The 22,797-nt window shown below is 39.3% G+C and overlaps 1 protein-coding gene across 3 annotated transcripts; it reads right to left on the reverse strand.

Moving 5' to 3' along the window:
- Positions 1-886: 886 nt before the first annotated feature.
- FGF5 (fibroblast growth factor 5) lies at positions 887-21,904 on the reverse strand. 3 transcript variants are annotated; one of them, XM_040480258.1, is made up of 4 exons: positions 21,284-21,904; positions 13,500-13,603; positions 9,633-9,685; positions 1,304-1,621 (listed from the first exon to the last, which is right to left on the reverse strand). In XM_040480258.1, the coding sequence occupies exons 1-4, from the start codon at positions 21,639-21,641 to the stop codon at positions 1,414-1,416; spliced, it is 723 nt and encodes a 240-aa protein (XP_040336192.1). In that variant the 5' UTR covers positions 21,642-21,904; the 3' UTR covers positions 1,304-1,413. The 3 variants fall into 3 exon arrangements, with proteins under 3 accessions (XP_040336182.1, XP_040336201.1, XP_040336192.1); XM_040480248.1 differs by lacking the exon at positions 9,633-9,685 and having other exon boundaries at positions 887-1,621; XM_040480267.1 differs by lacking the exons at positions 9,633-9,685; positions 13,500-13,603 and having other exon boundaries at positions 887-1,621.
- Between the last annotated feature and the right edge of the window lie 893 nt (positions 21,905-22,797).

The raw sequence follows: 22,797 nt of genomic DNA on the forward strand, positions 1-22,797 counted from the left end.
GCCACCTTTTTTAAAATATACATCAGAGAGTATCTATTCTAAAGGGCAATCTATTCATTGGGATGGTTACCTTTAGGACAGCAAACTCAAAGGGTGTTTGGCTGAGTAATAAGAATATTTTTGACAACAGAACTTGACGTGCATAACTGTTACACGATTCATCTTCTTCGATGTTCCATGTTTTTCTGCTAAGTGGGTTGCTCCCCGTGGATCTATACAGTGGGGATAGCAGAGGGTCATAGAAGAGGTATTTTTAAGCACTCTGGTTTCATAGTGTGTGCTTGATGGACAGAATAAAATGTATTCCTCCAGCTGTTCAAGAATGAGGGCAGGGGAGTAGATAAAAGGAGAAATGAAGGCAAGACAGAATCAGATCCCAGTAAATGCTGCAGACTTAGTGTAGTTGTGCCTCAAATCCTTTTCCTTACCTCCAGTGTATAATACCATCAAAAAAATCCTTAATTTTCTCCTTACTCCTAAGCCATTATAGCCCAGCCACCAAAGGGGTAGGATTCCACATACTGTCATGAATTTACACGCAAACACACACACACACACACACACACACACACACACACACACACACACGCACACATCTAAGCTGAGCTTTTGGCGCTGTTGAAGAGAATTTAAGCATTGTAAGAGGATGGACTAAACTTACATTATCTGAGGTATGGTAAAAAATAAAAATAAAAAATGAAAGTGCGATGAATAAGAAAAATGAAAAAAATCCACATGTTACAAATGGGCTATAAACACATTTATATTCATAAACTGCATTCAAATGGTTATGTCATATTAATTAAAATAAAAGTAAGAAAATATGCTCAATGCAGAGGTACTTTTTTAAAAAAAACAACAAAAAACAAAAAACAAAAGTTAATAAAATATTTTATCTGCATCAAAATATTCTTTGGAAACCAAAAATAAAAATGTATCATGTATGTTCTTTCAGGTTGATCTGTAAAAGTCAGAAAAATACATAGTCCACGCTGTTTAACTTTCTCAAAATACAGAGTATGCACGAAGCATAAAGCAAAAGGCTTTATGTCGTCCTGACTGAAGCAGTGTGCTCCCTATGTTGGACAAAGAATTCCAGTTCAGTTCCTATCAGAAAACAGTTTTGTTTCAGTCGCGCTGAAACAAGTGACTGGACTTCACTACGGTGGAGTGTAGCTGCAGGTGTATCCGAAAGTTTTTCTTCAGAGCCATAAAGACACCCGTGGAAACTCCTGAGGCGAAGGCATGGTTTCTCACAAGGCCAAGAAGAATATTATCCAAAGCGAAATTTGAGTCTGTACTTCACGGTGTTGGGACTTTTCCGAGGTGCAGAAAGGGGAACCTTTGGCTTGACAGGACTGGGTGGCTTTTTCTTCTCAGGAACAGTGACCGTGAAAGAAAGTTCTGGCTGCTCTAGCTGCTTGAATCTTGGCAGAAAGTGGGTAGAGATGTGCTGGGGTTTAACCCGCGGGCTGCAGCCTCGCTTAGCTTTCCCTCTCTTGTTGAGGGCCACATACCATTCCCGGCCTGCTGGCTCAGTTCTGTGTATTGCTGAGGCATAGGTATTATAGCTGTTTTCTTGGAATCGCTCCCTGAACTTGCAGTCATCGGTAAATTTGGCCTGGTGGGGGGAAAGAAGAAAAACTTGTAAATAGTAATAATATTTTCAGCATGTAATAAAATGAGGTCTTATACTGTAAAGGAAAACCAAAATTTCCACTGACGGAAAGATTCCTCCTCCATTCTCTCTTGTAAAGACATATTGGCCTCTTTTTTTTTTTGTTTTTTTTTTTTATTATTATTATTTAGTTTGAGAGAGACAGAGAGAATGTGAGTGGAGGAGGGGCAGAGAAAGAGGGAGAATCTCAAGCAGGCTGAGCACTGTCAGCGCAGAGCCCAACGTAGGGCTTGAACTCAGGAAACTGTGAGATCATGACCTGAGCTGAAATCAAGACTCAGACAAATGCTTAACTGACTGAGCCACCCAGGTGCCCGAAGACATATTGGCTTCTTTTAAAAAGTTGCTTTAAATTACTATTTTCATTTCTATCTTCCCACTTTATTCATCTTTGTAATGCTGATTTGTGTTTACTGTATACTTAGTGAAATAACATCAATGTATCTAAAAATGATAACAGGAACACTTAATATGTTGAAATTCTGTTATGGTTTTTAAATTACTTTGAGATTTGCAGTAAAAAAATAACTTCTAATATTTTAATATTTTTCCCCTCTTAAGCCATCAAGAAAATAAATAGAACTGAATTACTAAGGAACAATTGCCTGATAAAACATGAATGCATGTTTCGAGAAATGGGGTCAGATTATTCTTTTGAAATAAGAATACATTTTTCAATGTTATCAGTGTGATTCATGGTGCTGAGAGAGGGGTAGCATATGGCCCTATTAATATTGCATGTGTTAGAGTTCTTTAGGAAAAAATATATCTTCACACAGTGATACAGGAGAGAATATTTGATGCCAAGAAGAAAAAATTACTTTTGGAGTCACTAGCAATACTTCATCCAGATCTCTCTCTCTCTCTCTCTCTCTCTCTCTCTTTCTCTCTCTTCCCCTCCACAGACACAGACACAGACATAGACACACACACACACACACACACACACACACACACACACATATAATGTCTGCCCTTGAAATGTTCCCAGAATAGTGGCAAAAGCAGACAAGTAGACATCCGTCATGGCACAGCTTGATACAGGGAATGAGGACAGCGATATGCAGAGGGAACAATGACAGCATAGCCGAAGGGAATCTAAGAGGATGGAGGCGGCTGGCAGAGGGCAAGGAAGTTTTCCTAGAAAAGGTGCCATCTGAGCTGAGTCTTCAAGTACAAGATATTAGCAAGGTGACATGAGAAATGATTCTCAGGGAGCAGGAACAGTGTGTTCACAGGTCAACATGACACTTACTATAGGTAGTAAGTAATTCAGTATGACTTCCAGGTAGGATTCATGGTAGAAGGAACAAGAGATAAGGCTGACAAAGTAGGCCAGTAAAAGCTCTGAAAATGCTTAGTTTGCTCTGGTTGTAACGCTGATGACTTCTGCTTACTGTGTACATAGTGAAATAAAATCAATGTATATTTAAAAAATAGGAACTCTTAATATATTTCAATTCTGTTACTGTCTTTAAATTACTTTGAAATTTCTAGTTAAAAAGTTAAGTTTTAACAGAAGATTCTGTTAAGGAATTAAAAGAAGATGGTCTGGGGGTGTAGAGCATAAGCGTGCAGACAGATCTGTGATCAGATACCAATTCTGCCAACCAATGTCTTAGTGTCAGGCTCCTTACCCACAGGTCTTATCCACAGGGTTATTGTGAATACCAAAATATTTTTCCAGGAAAAATATTGGTAGCTTTCATCAAACCCAAAACAGGCCATAACTCTCAAAGGATAAGAATTCCTATCCTAGATCATTGGGTTTCACAATTTCAGGGAGCACCATTGTATAGAATTCCTCGGCTTGCAAATACCAAATACACTGATGTCTATATAGAAAAACACTAAATATATATATGAGACACTTTCCATATCAGACCAAGAGATACTATACTAGAATTAAAAGTTATTTTTTCTTACTTTTTCTAATAATGCCAAGCTTTCCTCTGCAATACAGATCACAACGCTATTATCTGAAAGTCAGAACTGCGGAAGGGAATCTACCTAGATCTACTGTTGACGGTCATATGAATATTTTGACTTGTGCAAAGTAGAGACAATATTGGAAGACAACCGATTTCAGAGCACTTCCAACAGAGCATTTATGTTACATACGACGGTTAACCCAAGTTCCTTACATTCAAGTAGAGTTCAATCAATAAAGCTCTTTATTTGAGAACTATGAAGCTATATATCTAGAATCTCCACAAGTCTACTGGTGATTCCCTGGATTTGATCTCTAGCTTCTGGAAACAGATGTTTTAAAGAACTATCGCTTATGGTATTCCTGTCATCTTGTCATACCCTACCAGCCTATGTCTAGGCCAAGGGAGCTATGCTGACATCACTGTCCTATTTTTCTTTTTTTTTTTAATTTTTTTTTAACGTTTATTTATTTTTGAGACAGGGAGAGACAGAGCATGAACGGGGGAGGGTCAGAGAGAGAGGGAGACACAGAATCTGAAACAGGCTCCAGGCTCTTAGCGGTCAGCACAGAGCCCGACGCGGGGCTTGAACTCACGGAGTGCGAGATCATGACCTGAGCCGAAGTCAGACACTTAACCGACTGAGCCACCCAGGCGCCCCATATTTTTCTTTTTATTAAAAAGACTTTCTTACAAGTCAAATGTAGATTTTCTTATAGTTACTTAGCTCTTAAAAGGACTTAAATGCTTTCCCATTTCATTAGATAATCCCAAAGTTTTATTTAAAATAAATGCCATATGGGGCGCCTGGGTGGCTCAGTCGGTTAAGCGTCCGACTTCAGCTCAGGTCATGATCTCACGGTCCGTGAGTTCGAGCCCCACGTCGGGCTCTGTGCTGCCAGCTCAGAGCCTGGAGCCTGTTTCAGATTCTGTGTCTCCCTCTCTCTGACCCTCCCCCATTCATGCTCTGTCTCTCTCTGTCTCAAAAATAAATAAACATTAAAAAAAAATTTTTTTTAATAAAAAAAAATGCCATAGCCATTTGTAATGTTTTCTGCTACATAAAAGGATAAGCATTTTAGGAAGGTATAGGGGGCTTAATCAAACAGAGTAGCAGGTATATTTACCCTGCCTCATTTTTTTCTTCAAATGTATTTGAAAAACATTTTTAAAGACATATAATACATTATACCCAAAACCTGACTTCTAGTCCTATTTTGCAAAAGTCTATTTTCTGAAATAGAAATAGCAGTGACCACTTTATCCAATTTTGACAGGTTTTTTAAAGTGTACTGCATTATTTAACCTTTTCTTTACTGGCACACACACACACACACACACACACACCTCGGTGAATTAAACCTATAGCAATTCCATCTTAGAATCTTCAGATGAGTGAAAGCTCACCGACTCCACCTGCTAAAATCATTTCATCTAAAACCATTCTCTTTTCCTCCTTAAGATTCATGTCCATAGTTCTTTCTTAACACAAAGGAAGGCTATTTGGGCTCTAGATTTTCAAGAGCTACTTAACTGTCACCCAGGGCAGAGATGTTCAGAACCTAAGGACCCACACACCACGTGTAACCCCACAGCCTTTCCAAAATCCCGCATTAGGAGTAAAGGCGGTCAGACTGTTTTGGATTTCTTAATTGACTTCTAAATTAATGTTTTGTCTGAAAAATTCTTCCAGCTGTGATGGAACAGCACCATTTGAAACAAAGATTTCAGCAAATTTTTTTCACCAAGAGATCTGGTTTCTTCTTGAGGGGATTGACTGTTCCTGCCACTATTCCTGGCCTTGTTCATTCAGACAAGACGGTGGCCCTAAACAATGAATTTCAGCTTCTAATATCATGCGTGAACCAGTTTTAGAGCAAAGAGTCACTAAGCAATATAGTTCTTAGCTACAGGTGTTTGAACATATAGATGTTTACCATTACACAGTTTTGTATAATAAATCTTCCAGGCTACTTTTAACTTTTTAAATCCCCTTTGAATTATCAGAAGTCCTTTGGCAAAATATATACTTTAAAAAACTTTTTTAATGTTTGTTTATTTTTGAGAGAGAGAGAGATGGAGAGAGAGAGAGAGAGACAGAGCGTGCGTGGGGGAAGGGCAGAGAGAGAGAGGGAGACACAGAACCCAAAGAAGACTCCAGGTGCTGAGCTGTCAGCAGAGTCAGATGAGGGGCTTGAACCCACAAGCCGTGATATCATGACCTGAACAGAAGTCTGTCGCTTAACCGACTGAGTCACCCATGTGCCCCTGGCAAACTGTATACTTTTAAAACAATAGAACTACATTGTTTCCCTAGAGAGAGTGACATTGACATAAAGACTTTTTCTATAGTTGAGGTGTGAGATAGAGAGGTGAACGAAATTTCAAAGAAGCTATTGAAAGCAGGATCCCCGTTGCCTCATCGTGTTAGCACCATCAGCCGCAAGACCGAACATAAAGAACCAGTATCTTGGTTTCAAATTCATTTTTTACCAGTCTATTCCACAGATCTTGTTGACTATGTATCACAGGCCAGGCACTGTGCTAGTTGCCACTTTTATGATGAGAAGCAATACAGACATGGTCCTGTCCATGTTCCTTGTTGAGCTACATTATATGTTTTTCTCCTTAATTTTTTTTGATGTTTATTTATTTGAGAGAGAACATGCACACATGCAAACACACATGTGCGAGTGTGAGCAGGGGAGGGGGAGAGAGAGGGAGAGAGAGAGAATCCCAAGCAGGCTCTGTGCTGACAGCCTGAGGTGGGGCTTGATCCCATGACCCTGAGATCATGACCTGAGCCGAAATCAAGAGTCTGATGCTTACCCAACACACAGTCACCCTTCTCCTTAATTTCTCCTTGATCTTGCAAGTGTAAAAACAAGTTACATTCAACAAATCATAACTGCAAAATTAAAATGAAATGTTCAAGCCAGCTAATTTTTATGTAATTTAATATAGTCCTAATGGACAAAACAAATAAACCTTAAACAAATTTAACCATTTTTGCTTGGGTAGCCTAATAACTCAGAGTAAGAGAAAGAGTGCAGTTAAGGAAAACATGAATTTTGGATTAGAAGGGTGCCGTGCCTTAATTCTACTCACCTCTTCACACGGTGAGAACACACAATGGATGTTTAGAAGAAAGGTCAAATTCAGTTCAAAGAAGGTAAAATTTTGGTTAACCGGGATATTTAAAAAAAAAAAACTAATTCTGCGTTGTTGAAATCTGAGCGTCAAGTAAGCCAAACAAAAAATTCTTTCTGAAACAATATTTTTCAAAAAGCTTTCTGAAACCTCTCAACATAGTTTTGTTCCTTAGTACATATCGTGTTGTATGATGAGTGAGGATCCTGCAGTGAATGAGTTGAGTCAATGCAAACAAGTACCAATTCTCACTACATGCAACAACACAAGTAAATACATAACATATGAAAGAGGTATGGAGAGAGGAGTGAATTTGCACCAATGTGAGTATAATCCTTGGAGTTTGTGGGGGTACTAATCAAGTTTACTTCTTTATTTCACTTTGTTTTCTTTGATTTGCCTCCCTCTTTTGAAAACCCTTATGAAGAAAATAATTAACCAAATACAAATAATTAAAATGTCATTGTGGGCTGCAATATTATTAAATAATTAAAATATTATTATAGACTGCGATAAAAACAATTATAAGCCAAATTGTACTGTAAGCAAAGTTTCCTGACTGCATGCATCCCTGCTTCTGGCTCCCTACCTCCTTTTAGTGCTTCTTGGTTCCTGTCCCTACTCCCACCTTCGGGGCTGCCCGGCCAGGTGCCCTTAGCCGAGGCTGTTTTGTGTGGTTGTGCTTAAAGCTCCCTGAACGAAGGAACCCACCTTTGGTGGTGATTAAAGGCTGAAAGGCAGCCCCTGCTCCCATCGCTTCCAAGCGGAAGAGCTCAGTGCCGGGCGACATGCACCCAAAGGGCTGCCTTTGACTCTTTACTACATAGGCTTTGTATAGGTCAGTTGCAACCATACTATGCTATCTCCAGGGCATGGCCTATTTCCTGCTTGGCACTGGACATCTTTCCATTATATATCTCAGATCTTCATCCCGAGTGACTGAGGGAATACACAAGTTGGATTTCACAATAAACCAGCCTGAAGTAATGTAATGAAGAATCACAACCACAGGATTTGTTCCCCTCCAAACTTTACGAACTGACTTAAAATTAGTTGGGGAGCCAGTTCAAAATGCAAATTCCCCAGGCCCTATCTCCAGAGGTTATGTCTTTAGTAAATCTAACGTGAGACCCTGGAATTGCATCATTAACCAGCACCCCGTGTGATTTGATGCAGGTGAAGTAAGAGTTTTCCCTCTGATGCTTTTAACAGCTCAGAAACAGGGGCTATTGAGGGCTACTGTATACACCAGGGGTTTTTCATCTATTAGTTCACCTTCACAATAATCTCATGACTAGTAGGATGCTATTGTCTAATCCTCCAGTCAGAGAAATAAAGACAAAGATTCATCTAAAGTCCCATGTTTACCAAATGCCAGGGTCAGCACCTGTGACTTAAATCTCCCATCTTCTGATTCTTAGATTCCAGCTCCTTCACACTATAGAGACCCAAGGGCATCTCCTAGATTTCTGTATAGTCCTACTTGTCTTGAAGTTGCCGATACTACAAAAATGCTGATAAAACACAAAGCCATTCCCCCAACCATTGAAGAAATAGAACACCCTCTCTCGCTGTAGGCTGAAATGAAGCTGCAAGTTAATTCATGGCACCCAGATTTTCGCAACAAAATAGGCTCTCTAGCTCGGTCAACATCGTGTGAAATTACGGGAAAACCGGCATTTACTGTAAAGGCAGCACCCTGACCCCAGTTTTGAGACTGAATAACTGGACACTCAGTTTTACTACGTAAATTGAAAGCCTTTAGAGGGCAAGAGAAGTTTCTATTCAAATGCCTTTAAAGAGCTCATGGTCTTGACTGGGAGAGTGGAGTGCTTAATAGGTTATTTTTTTATGATAATGATGGTAACTATTGCTCAAGCGTCCATTTCCCCTTTCAGTAAACATGCCCAGCTCTCGAGGCTGCTGACTCCTGCTCACACTGCCCCCAGCGCAGAAAGTCCAGTCCAGACTCCCATCCCGGGCAAGCCAGCTGGCACCCTCCGAAACCAGGAAAGGAAGACGTTCTAGTCCTTGCTTAGGGCTGATCAAGCATACATTCCATGCCTGTTTCGTAAACTCTGCAATTAGCTTTCCTTCCAAACATGATCCCCTAAAACCCTGAGAAACAAAAATAATTCTACCACATGCTTCTCTCTGGACCTTTAAAATAAGCTAAAATGTTTCTTCCCCAATAGGTAATGTGCTATCATTCGTGCTTTACGAAAAGGCAAAAAGAAAAAAAAAATACATTACAACCATCTTTTCCAAGATTTACATTTTCTTTAGGAAAAGAACAAGATGCAACAGGGGTCTAAAAGTGTTATGAGATTATGATCATTAAGAAATCCTTGCCTCTTTAAGACCTTGAGCCTGGGAATTTTGCTTTCAAATTAGGTTTCTTGAAAAAAAGGAAACTCTGGAGATAAGGGGCTCTTGTAGGCACAAAAAGAGCCTAAAAGTGGACCTAAAGGAAAAAAAAAAAAAAAAAGGTCAGTGATAAACAGGATTTGGGGCTGGTCTAAATATCTGAAGGGTCACAGCTGCCTGACCCCCAAATCAGAAAGTCGTCTTCTAAGAGAGGAGACAGGATCATCAAACAGCTGCCTGAGAGCAAATTAAGGAAGATCTTTTCTAAATTAAATGCTGAATACTTCCCAGGCACTATTCTAAGTATTTTATATGTATTATCTCATTTAAACTGCGCAACTATCACAATAGATCATGATTTTAGTCTTTGTCCTTTTACAATTCATAAAACCACAGAAGCGAAAGATTAAGTAAAATGACTAGTTTTAATTTAACTAGAATGACACAATCTAACTATGCTTGTAACCACCACACTTGAGGTCTCTCACTCCTACATCTGCACCCACCTCATATAAATCCAGAAAGGTGCTCTATGGGGATTTCCATAGAGATAACAAACCTGAGGAGAGAGCAGGAACAGAGTGAGGAGGGAACAGGAACAGACGAGCAGTCAGAGACACAGACAGAAAGAGAAGGGTGCTCTTTTCCACAAGGTACCTCAGCCTGGAATGAGTTCAAAAGGACAGTGGAGGTCTCAGTGAAGGCTCTGACTCACCCTCATGGCTCTTTGGGAAGCAGTCACCTACTCCCACTCTCGAAGATTCCCAACACATCTTGAAGAAGGAGAAGACCATACGTCTTCACCCTTGTAAAGAATGCTGAAAAAACCTGCATGGTAGGTATCTGGCTGCACTGTGTATTTGAAGTATACTAGTAAAGATTTTAAGGAGAGCTGCATATAGATTGCGACATGTGTAGGTTGAATGAGTCAGGAAGCCATGCACACTGAATTAACAAACTTAGCCCACGCAAAAAAAAATTCAGTACAAATATTGCCTAAGTGTACCCATTCTGGGCTCATACTTTGGTTTGCCATTTTTGCGTCTACTGATAATGAAGCATTTTATAAATGAAATTTTTCAGTGAGCAAAATATAGCTCTCTTCTGCTTTGAAAGTTCATTTTGAGAGGCCTTTCCTATGTGGCGCATCATCACATTGAACCACCAATGTGTGCAAAACTCTGTGATAGGTTCTGTGGCAGACACAGAAACTAAAGACACAGAAACAGATGGGAAAAAAAGAGTCTGAACAGAGCTTGCGTAAGATGGGGAGGCGACGCACGAGCAAAATATTGTAAGGATGTGCCACAATATTTATTCTTTGACATGTAGTATAAAAATATTACTAAACTGTGTGATTGTTAATTCCTATAAAATAATAGGTGAAAACAATGTAATTGGTTCCAAACAAAATTTAGTATCTTCTCTCAACTAAATTTTACCTACAAAGCATTGTAGCATTTGCAGAGAAACAGGATGTTAAAAGGATGGTTCTGGTTCAATTGCTTGTTAACTGTGTTAACTTAACGAAATTATTTAACATCTCTAAGACTCTTTCCTCACCTAATCATGTAATGAGATAATGTGAGTGAAAGAATTTTTAAAGAACTATGCAAATGCGTTGTCTGTGCCCAGCAACTAATTTTTAATATTCTAATTGTTACTAGAAAAACTAAGCTGAGAATCTATAATTATCCATGAATATTTCTTAATACAGTATGGAAATTACTTCCCCCAGAATTATATGAATGCTTCATATTTTTGGTTCATATTTATTGTATATATAAAACCTTAAAAGTACTCTATTAACTTAAAATGTTTTCCAGTTTTATTGAGGTATAATTGACATGTAACATTGTGTAAGTTTAAGATGTACAATATGATGTAAATATACACATATATATAGAAAAATGATTATAAAGGTAGGCTTTAAATGCCTCTGCACAGTTACTAATTTAAAGCAACTCACAAATTATACATTTAATCCTAAAAATATAAAGGTTTTTAGCGTTTTTAGTGACCATCCAATTTTGTGAAAATCAAGACTAAATCAAATGATTATATCTAAAGTTACAAGAATAATTTTTCAACGTGTTTAACTAGAAGAAAACAGGAAGAAACCATCTGGGCATAAAACTGATAACTGCTAGGATTAATACTATTTCCAAATTCAACTTCCTTAAAAATAAATCACGTTATAATTTAATTAGGTTTCCATCTAGAGAAAAAGTGCTAATAAAAGCTCAGATAAGAGAAAGCAGGCTTGGACAATAGGTTTAAGAAGAATCCACATAATCATAGGGCTTAATTTTTTTATCTACAATTCAGCTCAAAGTCATTAGAACGACTTTAATATCAAAGAGCTTCAGTGAGTGACAAGAGCAAGACTTGCTTTGTGCTGTTTAAAAGTCATTATTCCATGAAATAACTTTAGCCTGCCAAGATGAGAAAGAATAACAGATGCTGTTTTTGCATTATCTGCATTATTTCAGCCAGCCAGCCTTAGACATTTGGGTCAAATTTCTGGAAATTTGTTTCTTGCATTTGACAGAGGAATCATGTATCCTCACCTCTCAGTGTGACCTTTCTAATTGGCATCCATTTGTAATGCTTCGAGTTCTGTGGCAATTACCCTGAAGCTGGCCCAAGTTTGGTCTATTTTTTGCATGTACTAGGGCATAAGTCAGAACAATTAAAAAATTAAGGTGCTTACCCAAAACAAAGCAATAAGAGAAAGTTTCTTTACATGCACCACACTTTATTATGATGCTTAGATTCCAAAAGTGTTTCAATTTTTTACAATCTTAAAGTAGACTGGGGGAAAGGGTTGTGTTCAGATGCGTTTGGTCATTGTTTTCTATTCTGCATGCGGATTCTTTAAAATCAATTTTTTTTTTTATAAAATGGCATGTCCTACTTTTCCACAGTGATGCAGAAGTTTGCCTCTTAAGATAAATAATCAAAGAGTGATTACTTGATGAAAACCATAGTAGAGCTTGCTAGAATACAATCACCACCTCAGAAAATGAAGTAGGTAAACCTTTTTATAATTCTCGCAATGGGTGATTAAAGAGATTAGCAAAGGTTTTCCATTTATCTCAACCAACTGAGTTTTAGAATCTATTATATTTAGTTTGCCATATAACAGATAGTATTTCTTGCGCACTTACAGTGTACCAAATACTGTTTTAAAAGCTTTAAATGTATTATCTCATTTAATCCACAAATAACTACACAAATAGCTTGAATTCTGCTACCCCCTCCAAGAGGTATTAAAAAATCACCTTGAGATGCTAGAAAAAAGAAAACTGAAATTCTTACAAATTGAACCAAGTGAAATTCTCACTGAATTTTTTAAAGTTCTATAGGTAAAAAATCATAGATAGTAAGTTTCAATTGATTACACTCCTAGCTGAAAGTTCCTACATACTTCAAACACTAGAAAGTGATATTTCTCCAACTCATTCAGTAGGAATTAAAGAAAATAAGAAGTGGAGGACTAACGCTAAATGATAACTACTTTGTACAAATGACCTAATATGACAAAGCTACAGAAAGAGCCTAAGTCACCTTTAAGTGCTGCGCATATGGACCTAATACAAGTAAACCAAACCTGTGAGTAGAAAAACTAAGTTAAACATATTTGTTATCTTTAAAAAGTTTTGATGCTTCCCAAGTAATCAGCATTTTTGGAAAAAAAAAAAAACATAGAAATCTTTAATTTGTAAATCAGTTACAACACATATATGTGGCTTGTAGAAATTTTTGAGTACAAAATTAGTCTTCATAATTTTGAGAAGTATTCTATTTAATGCAACAAAAATACAAAATGAGAGTTCCTCAAATGAATAAATTAAATTTCTCCAAGAAACAAAAATCTTCTCCTTATTGGTTTCTCTCCATACTTACTGATGTGAAAATAGGTTATATTACTTTGGCCTAATTTGTGACATCATGAATAGCTTGTAAAATTGAATAAGAACCTAATCTACTAAAAATGCACACACAGCCACCATAAACATGTACATTTTAAATGTTCTATATTATTTCCATGATATTTCTCCTCAGTTGGGCCAATTTCAATAAATGAAAAATGGCAATCAATTTGAGAGTGCTATTTTCAAATACATTCACCCTTAAAAAGTTTTGTGGACTGTGTATTACCTCTTCAAGTAAATAAAATATAAAAACGGTTACTTGCAACAACATGTACAATCACCTTGGTTAAATGTACATATAATTAAAACACACACACACACATTAAGTCCTCTGAGCAAATTGTCCCTCTACCAATGTAGAAAATCGCTTCATTCCATTCTACAAATGTGAAATCTCCGTAACACCTTGAACAAACATAAAGCGGTTCTACTTACACTTGCATGGAGTTTTCCTTTTTTTGACATCGCTAAAAATTTGTTGCTGAAAACTCCTCGTATTCCTACAATCCCCTGAGACACAGCAAATATTTCCAAAATACCTAGGATGACAGAAATCCCAAAATAAAACACAGACTCCTCCATATACCATTGTGAAGAATTAAATTTCTACACAGATTCTTTTCATTCTTTATAGTTTTGATTAAAAAAAAAAAAAACCCCAGTATTTAACATCCTTATTTTCCATAACATTCATTATGTTAAAAAAGAAAAGCCTAGCAGTCAAGTGTTCATTTAAAATAACAAATTCTAATATTCAAAAATTTAGTCCTGGTTCATTAATAATTCTTTTTTCCCTTACAAATAATAAGTCATTTTTAGTAAACAATGTTTAACAATAGAAATAATCTTCTCAAGTTGTAAAGGAATCGGAAATTTCTTTAAATGTTTTTCAAAAGAATTCCCATCCATTGTTTTCTATCAGAGATAATATAATGCTTTTAATATTGAAGCTCATAAAGTTTGGACCCAATACTAATAGAAACTTGAAAGCCAGAGACAAATAATACTTACTTACATGAACTAAATCTCTCTTCCCAAATTGTAATAACTGTACAAGTACAAATCAATATATACCATATTCAATCATTCAGTGAGTAGTTCATTTAAAGACTACACATAAAAAGTTGTTGAAAGCATTATAAATAATTTGGGATTATTGGCTCAATGAGTGTTTAATGCACTATGGTTTGAGACATCTTGTATTTTAAATGGCTTTTCTGGCAAAAAAATTAATAAGGTATTTTATTACATTATCATTTATATTTAGTATTTCATAGTTAACATTATCAAGTCAACATCCCTCTGTCTCCTATAATAATTTGAAAGTCCAGGGGCGCCTGGGTGGCTCAGTCGGTTGAGCGTCCGACTCCGGCTCAGGTCATGATCTCGCGGTCTGTGAGTTCGAGCCCTGCCTCAGGCTCTGTGCCAACAGCTTGGAGCTGGAGCCTGTTTCGGATTCTGTGTCTCCCTCTCTCTCTGACCCTCCCCCATTCATGCTCTGTCTCTCTCTGTCTCAAAAAAAATAAATAAACGTTAAAAAAAACTTTTTTAAAAAAAGAAAGTCCACATCCACTGTGTCATGAGAATCACATACCACAGTTTACAGAGTATTTTAGAAGATGAAATTTATAGTCTGTATATAACTGGAATTCCTGCCTGTTTATCGTAAACTCATACATAATGTTATATGAACATGAAAAAATGGTAGTGCTTTTTGTTAATTGCCTACATCAAATTGCAAAAAATTGGGGGGGGCGGGACAAAATAATATGGTTCACTATAGCTAAAAAGAGACCTGTCCTAGGAAGAAAGGAAGGAAAGAAAAAAGGATGGAAAGGAGAAGGGAAGAAAATCTCAATCTTTCAATCTATTATATTCTGAACATATATACTAATCAGGATATCTTAACAGTATTCTGCTGAACAGATAAATTCACCAGATTTTCTTAAAATAGCAACCTCCCCTGCAGTATTGGAAGTACATATAAAATTATTTCACTTATTAAAAATGTAGTATTGAGAATAACCATATATATAAGATATATACATATATATGAATATATTCATTGGGTACTTTTTTGCACAATGTGAGCTTATACTTATAAATATAGCAAATACTGCTGCTTATTTATTTATTCAACTTGACTTCTTAAAAGCACTTGATTAGAAAGTTCATGGGGGAAAAGGGTAGCGGAGAACTACTGTTTCTGTTAGAAGAGTATTTAGTCCAGAGTAAATAAAGCACATTTCAAGAAAACTGCCACTACCACTTTTATTAGTAGATGTTTCTTAAAAAAAAAAAAAAAAAAAAAAATTATTAGGAAGGAACTAGTTTTGCTTTTAGGAAGAAATTCCGAAAGAAACTGTCATCTCATAAATTATTTTCTTCAAAATGTTTTCAAAATGCTCTTTTCAATAGATGTTGCCATATAAGTTATTTGTGATGCGCACCCAGAGATTTTGAAGCACTGCCATTTTATCAAATAGTGACAAAGCACACATAATGCTTTGTAAAGTTAGATACAATGTACAATGCAATATACTGTAATAATATAATTAATAAAGCATAAATAGAACATGATACAAAGTTATATATATACAATTACAGAATGATATTAAAAACAGCATTGATGATTTTAGATATTTGGAAGATGGGGGTTATGATTGTGAATGCTGTGTAAACATGTGTTAAAAAGCAAGAAATGGAAACCTGATAAGTTGTCTAAGTGTGGAACAATAGAAACAAAAGAGACAATATGGGATTGGTGGAAAAGGAGAGTCGGTTGTATGTTTTCCCCCAATTTACTCATGGTTCTACATTGTTAGAGCGTTTTTATTCCATTCTACAGAAAAGCATTTGACTTTGTAAATGCAAACCTGCATGTTAGCGAAAAAATACACCATAGCATAAAAGATAAAATTCTTATTGGATACATATGTTTATAGGTTAATATTTGAAAGATCAAGACAAAGGCTCTAGAAATACTTGTTTAATGGGAGCATTAAGGCTTTGTCTATGTGAGCTACAACTTCTGACCATAACATATTCTATTTTTAGAAAAACCTATTTTGAGTCATTTAACTTGTTTCCTAACACACTGTACATTCTGTGTGTATATGTTGTGTAAACTTTCCATTGTGATAAATTAGATGGGAGAGATAAGATAATATATGTAAAATGTTCTTATTTTATTATATACTGCATGGTTTCTTTTCTTGCAAGTTCTACTATAAAAATGATATTTGTCTGAGAATGAATGGATTTTATAAGTTTTTTAAAGTTATATTTAATTGAAAGCTTAAAAATATACCTTCACATATATTATTCTATTTAAAATTATAAAGAATGCAGGAAAGATAAAAGATGAGATCAGATAAAATAACACATAAGGCAACTTTGGGATGATCTTCTAAATCTTAACATAATTATGATGTAATATTGGGAATGCTATTAAGATCATAATTTCCAAAGTAATTTCAACAGTAATTTCACAATGTCTTTTTTACTAGAATGTTGGAGCAGATTCTACAAGCCCTACAATTCAGCTTCCTGACCCCACCTCCAAGAGATCACACCATTATTGATTTTACTATGCCAAATCTCAGTAACTCACTAAAGAGTCCTAAATATTTTAAACCCATATGCATTAAATCACACATATAGAAATCCCAGAAAACATTTCTCTGAAACTAAATTTTTCTCAATTTCAGTAATTTCCTGACTTTTACTAGGATCCAATAACAATAAATTTTATCGGAATTTACAATTCACATTACAGATACCAGGATGGTATCCCTAAAGCAAAATTCTGGAAGGCTAAGTGTATCTCACAGACCATAGAGAGCCAATACATGTTTGCCAAATTGCATTGTTTTCTTTGACCTTGTCACTACCTCTCTTTCCTTTCTCAGGACACCTGCACATACATACAGACACAAATGAGCATTCGTACGGACACAGGTTTCACTTTCCTGCAATTCTGGTCCTCTCCTACTTAGGAAGTGGGGCAAGGAGAGAGGATCAGTATAATTATTTCACATTAAGGTGCTAGAGACAATGTGTTATCTTTCCGAGGGAGTTCGCATGCAAGAGGATCAAAAGAAAAAAGCAGTGCTGAACAGAAGGAACTATTTTTCTCTTGGTGTAATTTGGGGGTTGACATCTAGATTGAAGGAGACAAGAATTTATACACACATTGTTTAATCCACTTACTTGCAAGCATGGGCATATATTACAAAGTAAGTTTTTTGCAAAAAGAAAATATATGTCTACATTTTTACCTTAGTCCCCTCCAGAGTTTTTAATACAACAGGACTCTATTAATGGTGGTTGATAAAATCACGCAGATTTCTCACTTTTCCCATCTCTTAGTAAATAACATACTAGAATGACATAGATATCCCATGTTCAGAAGCCCATTTGAAAATCCTCAAAGAAAAATCATTTAAAATGGAAGTTTCTCTACTTGTGTTCACATAGACACAGATGTCTGGGTATCATTATCAAATCTGAGTCTTAAAATGCCCAGTGTAGCAGACCTTGATGATTAAATCAGCAATAGAAAATTTCCATTTGAGTTTTTCTGTTCAGTAGATACAGATTCTGGGGGACTATAGAAAGGTTGATTCTATAGGACACTAAAATTGATAGTGAACTTCAATGTTTAAAAATTAGTAAAATTGAGGATTCAGTTTAGTCAGAATATATGATTGTAATTTTCCTATTTTGTGTGAACTTTGGCTTTGTGCAGCCATAACCTTCAACTTTTGCTCCCTGAATTGAGAATTACTTGACTGCCTATTCTTCAATGGCCCACCATAAGTCAACAGAAGCTTTGAAACTAAACTTGAAAGCTCATGAATTAAAGCAAACCCTTTGTTTCTATTCAATAATTGGATTTTATCATCTGTCTTGTCTTGTCCATCTTTCTTCATTCTTCCCTAGTATTTCTTCATAATAAGAATGTTATGAGCTTGATTATTTTTTTCTGTGTCCAAAACTTGGGCTAACTACTGTATAAGAGAAGGTAAGGACATATTAAGTGGTATGCCTTAACCAAATAAACTGTGTTTCAAACTTTATGGCCTGAGTGTACTTCTGATGGTGAAACTAGAAAACATTCACAGTTTGCCGAAATTTTAACATCAAATGATAGTTGTAAAACATATGTATATGTACAGATATATGTATCTGTCCTGACAAACATTACAGAAAATTACTGAGTTTAAAAGAACCATTTAGACTGCAGTTTGGTGGCAAAGTTTTGACTCTTTCTGAAGTAGCATGCTGTGACCAAAATAAGAAAAAAAAAAAAAAAACCAACTGTAAGTTCTCTATCATTGCCAACTCACAGACAGTAAAATGAGATGATGAGGTACCTCTATGGTCCTTTTTGGTCCAGCTTTCAGTGTCTCTTGTGAGACTTACACAATTGTTTCCTTGTGTACTCTAACCAACAGTCCATGACCAATGCTTTAGTCTATGTATGTGTCAGGAAACTGTCAAGTGCTGCTTTCAAAGAAGTAGATGACCAGCCAACAATTAGCGGGCTTCTGATTCTCTTTCACAGATATTGAGGGCAGAGACTCACTTGAAATTTCCAAATTACGTGCTCCCCCACTACACATGACATATTTCATAAATTCCTCATCCACCAGTGGTAGAAAAATCATAGTTAGTAGTGTTGGACACTCCAGACATCACGAAGCAGAAAATCGCTGTGATTTAAACACTTAAGTTATGGTTTTCCCTGCGTGAAACAGCTATGGAAGGCAAAAACAAATTTTAAAAAATCCTCCAACTCCCAAAAGCAATCGAAATATCAAGCTTGATGAATTAAGTAGCCTATTATAGGTGCATGAATGAATGAATGAAGAGTGAGTGAAGAATGATGGCAAACCATATGAAAGATACAGACTAAACCCTGAAAGCCTATTCTAACCTGGAATGAATTAGGAAAAGTATTAAATTAAGGAAGTTTTATTTAGGCACTGTTTTGTAAACATCCCTGTTCTTTTTAAGTATCTTTCAAAGTGGATTTTAAAATAAATTGTATCTTGGAAAGAAAAGATATTGGTCAATGCCTTCTTTAGCTGAATGTATTCTTTGCTGGTGGGTTCTCACTTTCCTTTATCTGCTTTTCTAGAACTTCCCCTCTGGCAAGGCCTAAGGTGCAGAATCTTTGTCTTTTCCAAGAGAAGAGAGAAATATCTTGGGAATGAATCGGGTTTTCAGAGATCCCTACTACACCAAAACCCACCAAAGACACATTCTTTTATTCCCCTGAGCCCCAACCTGCAGCGTGGTGCATGCTAACTTTGTGCCTTCCCTTGGGAACACAGAAGTTATCTACTGCTGGTGCTAATTTCCTGGGTAAACTACAAGAGCATAACAGAAAAAGGTTTCCTGAAAAAGAGAGGTGGAAAGATTACTAGAAGCGGGGAATGAGCTCTGGTGTCTGATGGACTCAAGAGTTGGGTGTGGGGAAATGAGAGAGACAAAGGGAAATACTGAAATTAACGTGACTCTCCCTGCCCCTGAAATCTTGGAAAATTCCCCTTCACCCTAACAGACCTTGCCCTTTATCTCCAAAGACGGTGAGTTGTTTCATAAAAGTGAAATGAACCTTGAAACGTAGAAACAGCCTCCCCCACGGGGCGCGTGGGAGGCCCCGGGGAGGAGCCCCCTCTCTGGTTCAGGGGGTTACCACGTGTAACACCTACCACGTGTAACACGGCCAGCTGGAGCAGCATAGCTCAAAAGACGGGTGTGGGGCAGGGGCGGGCGCGAACCGGCAGGTCTTCCACATCCCGCCTCCTGTCCCCTCCGGAGGAGGCTTGCCAGCAGGGTACCCTATGGACGCGACACCTCCAGCCCCGCTTGGCAAGCGGCTCCCAGACTGCCTGCCCTGCTGGGGCTTCCGCGCTCCTCTGCAGCTCCGGTAGTCAGAAGCCCACTGAATGGCCCGTAGGGCTGTGGGTTTGAAAGGAAGCAAGCTAAGTACATCTGGGAGCTACCAGGCGGCCACACGGAGCCAGGTGACCTTACGCAGCGCGATCTCCTGGCCCCGTTCCCGCTCTTCCTGATTATCTCGCAGGCCCCTGCTGTGTCTATCTGTTGGATTATCGCTGGATGAGCGATCTGGCCCAACCGAGGAAAAGCCTCAAAGAGATCGCCCCGGTCTCGCACACACCCCCAAATCATCTCTCCCCTTGGCTACCTAGAGGCGGTGAGAGGAATCAGAGGCGGGGCAGCCAGCGAAGGTCTGGAAACACAGATGGCGTGGAAGGAAAGAGGCAATAGGAAGAGAGGGGAAAGACAGCTAAAGAGAAAACTCAGAAAGAGAATGTAAAACTTAGCTAAAAAAAAAAAAAAAAAAAAAAAGCTTAACACGATGTACACCTGTACGGAATTGAACCTCCTCTGACCTTCTTCCAAAATAAAGAACTTTTCCTTAATCGTCCTTGGGGACCAAAGGCTGGCCGCTTCCTAACAAGGTGTTGTCATGGTCTCAACATACTTAAACGTTGCTAAACCCAACTCTGGAATTAATAATTCGAATGTCTATCACGTATCCCACTCTAAACGTGTCCAGTTTTCCAGATCGCTGTCTTCTTCCAACCAGGGGATGTCTGATCTCTCCTATATTCTATATGTATATAATGTACAAATATGCATATACAAGAGATATAGACGGATACATGTATGTATCATGTACCTTACTTTGGGGTTTAAGGTGGCAGTTGGGGGGACCGGCATGTGAGATCTGATTCTTCTTTTAAAAAATAACTGTTCAGTTATAGGCAAGGAAAGGGGATGCACTTTGATGCCTCATGAAAAATGTTAGCCTAGTGAACAGAAGCAGAAGGTAAACAGAAACTAAAGGAGCAAAAGATTTTTGTTTTCTTCTCCAGGCACTGGCTGGAGGCTTCTCTTTGGGACCCGGGCAAACTGGAAACAAGGTACCTGTCTTGTGCGCCAGCCTCCGGTAGCCTACACCTCAGGAATCGCCATTCCTCATACCCACAAAAGGGGTGCGCGTGTGCGCGCCATGTAGATGCACCTCCACCCAACCCGCCCCGCGGTTCCGAGGGACAGCTGAGTCCCAGGAGCCAGGGCTCCGGAAGGTGCGCCTGTGGGCCAGGGAATAGCCTCTGTCCCTCTCGAATCCCCCCATCGCCCGCTTCGGACGCGCTTTGCCAGGAGGGCGAGCAACTTACTTAACATATTGGCTTCATGGGAGCCATTGACTTTGCCATCCGGGTAGATCTGCAGATGGAAACCGATGCCCACTCTGCAGTAGAGGCTGCCGGTCCGGCGCCCCGAGGGGCTCCACTGGAAACTGCTCTGCTCCAAGCCGCTTCCTTGGTTGCCCAGAGAAGCCGAGGGGGAGGAGGAGACGGAGGAAGAAGAGGAAGACGTCGTGCCCCTGCTGCTCCTACTGCTGCTGGCGCCCGCCGGGTTCCGACCGGTGGCTGCGGGTCCGGGTTGCCCTTTGGGGGCGAGGTGCTTCTCCCCGTGAGCCCAGGCGCTGAGGATTAGGTGGCTGAGGAAGAGGAGGAGGAGGGACAAGCTCATTCTTCCAGCCGCGGGGGTTCTAAGTGCATCTTGTAGGGTTGGTTCTGGGCTCCGTAGCCCCCGCGCGGCTGCGTGCCTCTGGCGCTGCCCCCCTCGCCGCACCGGGTGGACATAGCCTCGGGGAAGAGAGGGAGGGAGAGAGAGAGAGGCCACTCGAATGGATCTCGGCGCAGGAACTGGGATATTTATAACGCCAGTGATCTCACTGCTTGGTGCACGCCTGCGAAGCTTCCCCTCACCCGCCGCTTTGTGTACTCTCTGGCCGGTGCGGGGAGGGAGCTTCGCTGTCCCGGGGGCGGGGGGTGTGGAGGAGGGAGGAGATGGGAGCGAGTGAGTGGGAGGAGAAGCCGGGCGGAGAGGAGCTGTACCCCGACGCTGGGCACGCGCAGACCGGGGCCACGCACCCCAGCAGTTCTCACGCGCCGCACCGCCACCCTCCCACCGGAGCCAACGGCGCGGAATTCACCTCCGCGCGAGCATGGGAGTCTTCCAGGGGGCAGCAGCAGAAATGGGGGGGGGTGGTTTAAACGTGGAAGTGAGTTCCTGGACTCTCCCACCTCTGCTGCACGCCTGCGTCCCCGGAACGCACTCTCGCCTACCCAAGACCAGATTTCCAGGTTCCCTTCCCGTTGCCCCGCAGACCCTGCTAGCACAATCCTGGCCCTGGGAATCTCTCCGGAACAAAGTCCGGCCGTGAGAATCCCAGCGCTTCGAAGTGCTTGCGGTGGGGAACCAAACCAAGATTCGCAGTCCAACTTGGGAAGCCTTTGGTGCGGCGCGGCTGGAGGAGAAGGCTGTTGTTGCCTCTAATGTATTTAACGGGCTTGTTTGGTACTTAGAGAGCCGCCCTGAGCCATTAGGCCACAATTCGAGTTGCTTTTCTATTGGAAACTCTGGGTCACGCTAAACATTATGCCGAATTTGTTTTTCCGTATGGGAAGTTTTCGGTCTGTGTCCGAGAGGGTGAGCGCACATGCACACCCGCGCTCACAGCAGGGCAAGATGGGCAGGTCTGGGCACCAGCACATGTGGCTGACTGTCCAGTTGTCCTCTCTCACCCCAGGATCCCCTTAGCAGGAAGGATTAGCTAAGGGCTCGCTGCGGCTTACTCAGAGCTGCAGTTGACTGAAAGATCGACCCCAATGAATGATTAATG

The sequence above is a fragment of the Herpailurus yagouaroundi genome, unplaced genomic scaffold (assembly GCF_014898765.1).
Source record: "Herpailurus yagouaroundi ecotype Mexico unplaced genomic scaffold, PumYag 28, whole genome shotgun sequence".
NCBI classification, from domain to species: Eukaryota; Metazoa; Chordata; class Mammalia; order Carnivora; family Felidae; genus Herpailurus; species Herpailurus yagouaroundi.

Coding starts and splice junctions, on each gene's coding strand:
- FGF5 (XM_040480248.1), bottom strand. CDS start 21,641: ATGAGCTTGTCCCTCCTCCTCCTCTTCCTCAGCCACCTAATCCTCAGC. Junction 13,604..21,283: donor CCATGAAGCCAATATGTTAA/GTAAGTTGCTCG, acceptor CTGTCATCCTAG/GTATTTTGGAAATATTTGCT. Junction 1,622..13,499: donor AAGGAAAACTCCATGCAAGT/GTAAGTAGAACC, acceptor TCCCCCCACCAG/GCCAAATTTACCGATGACTG.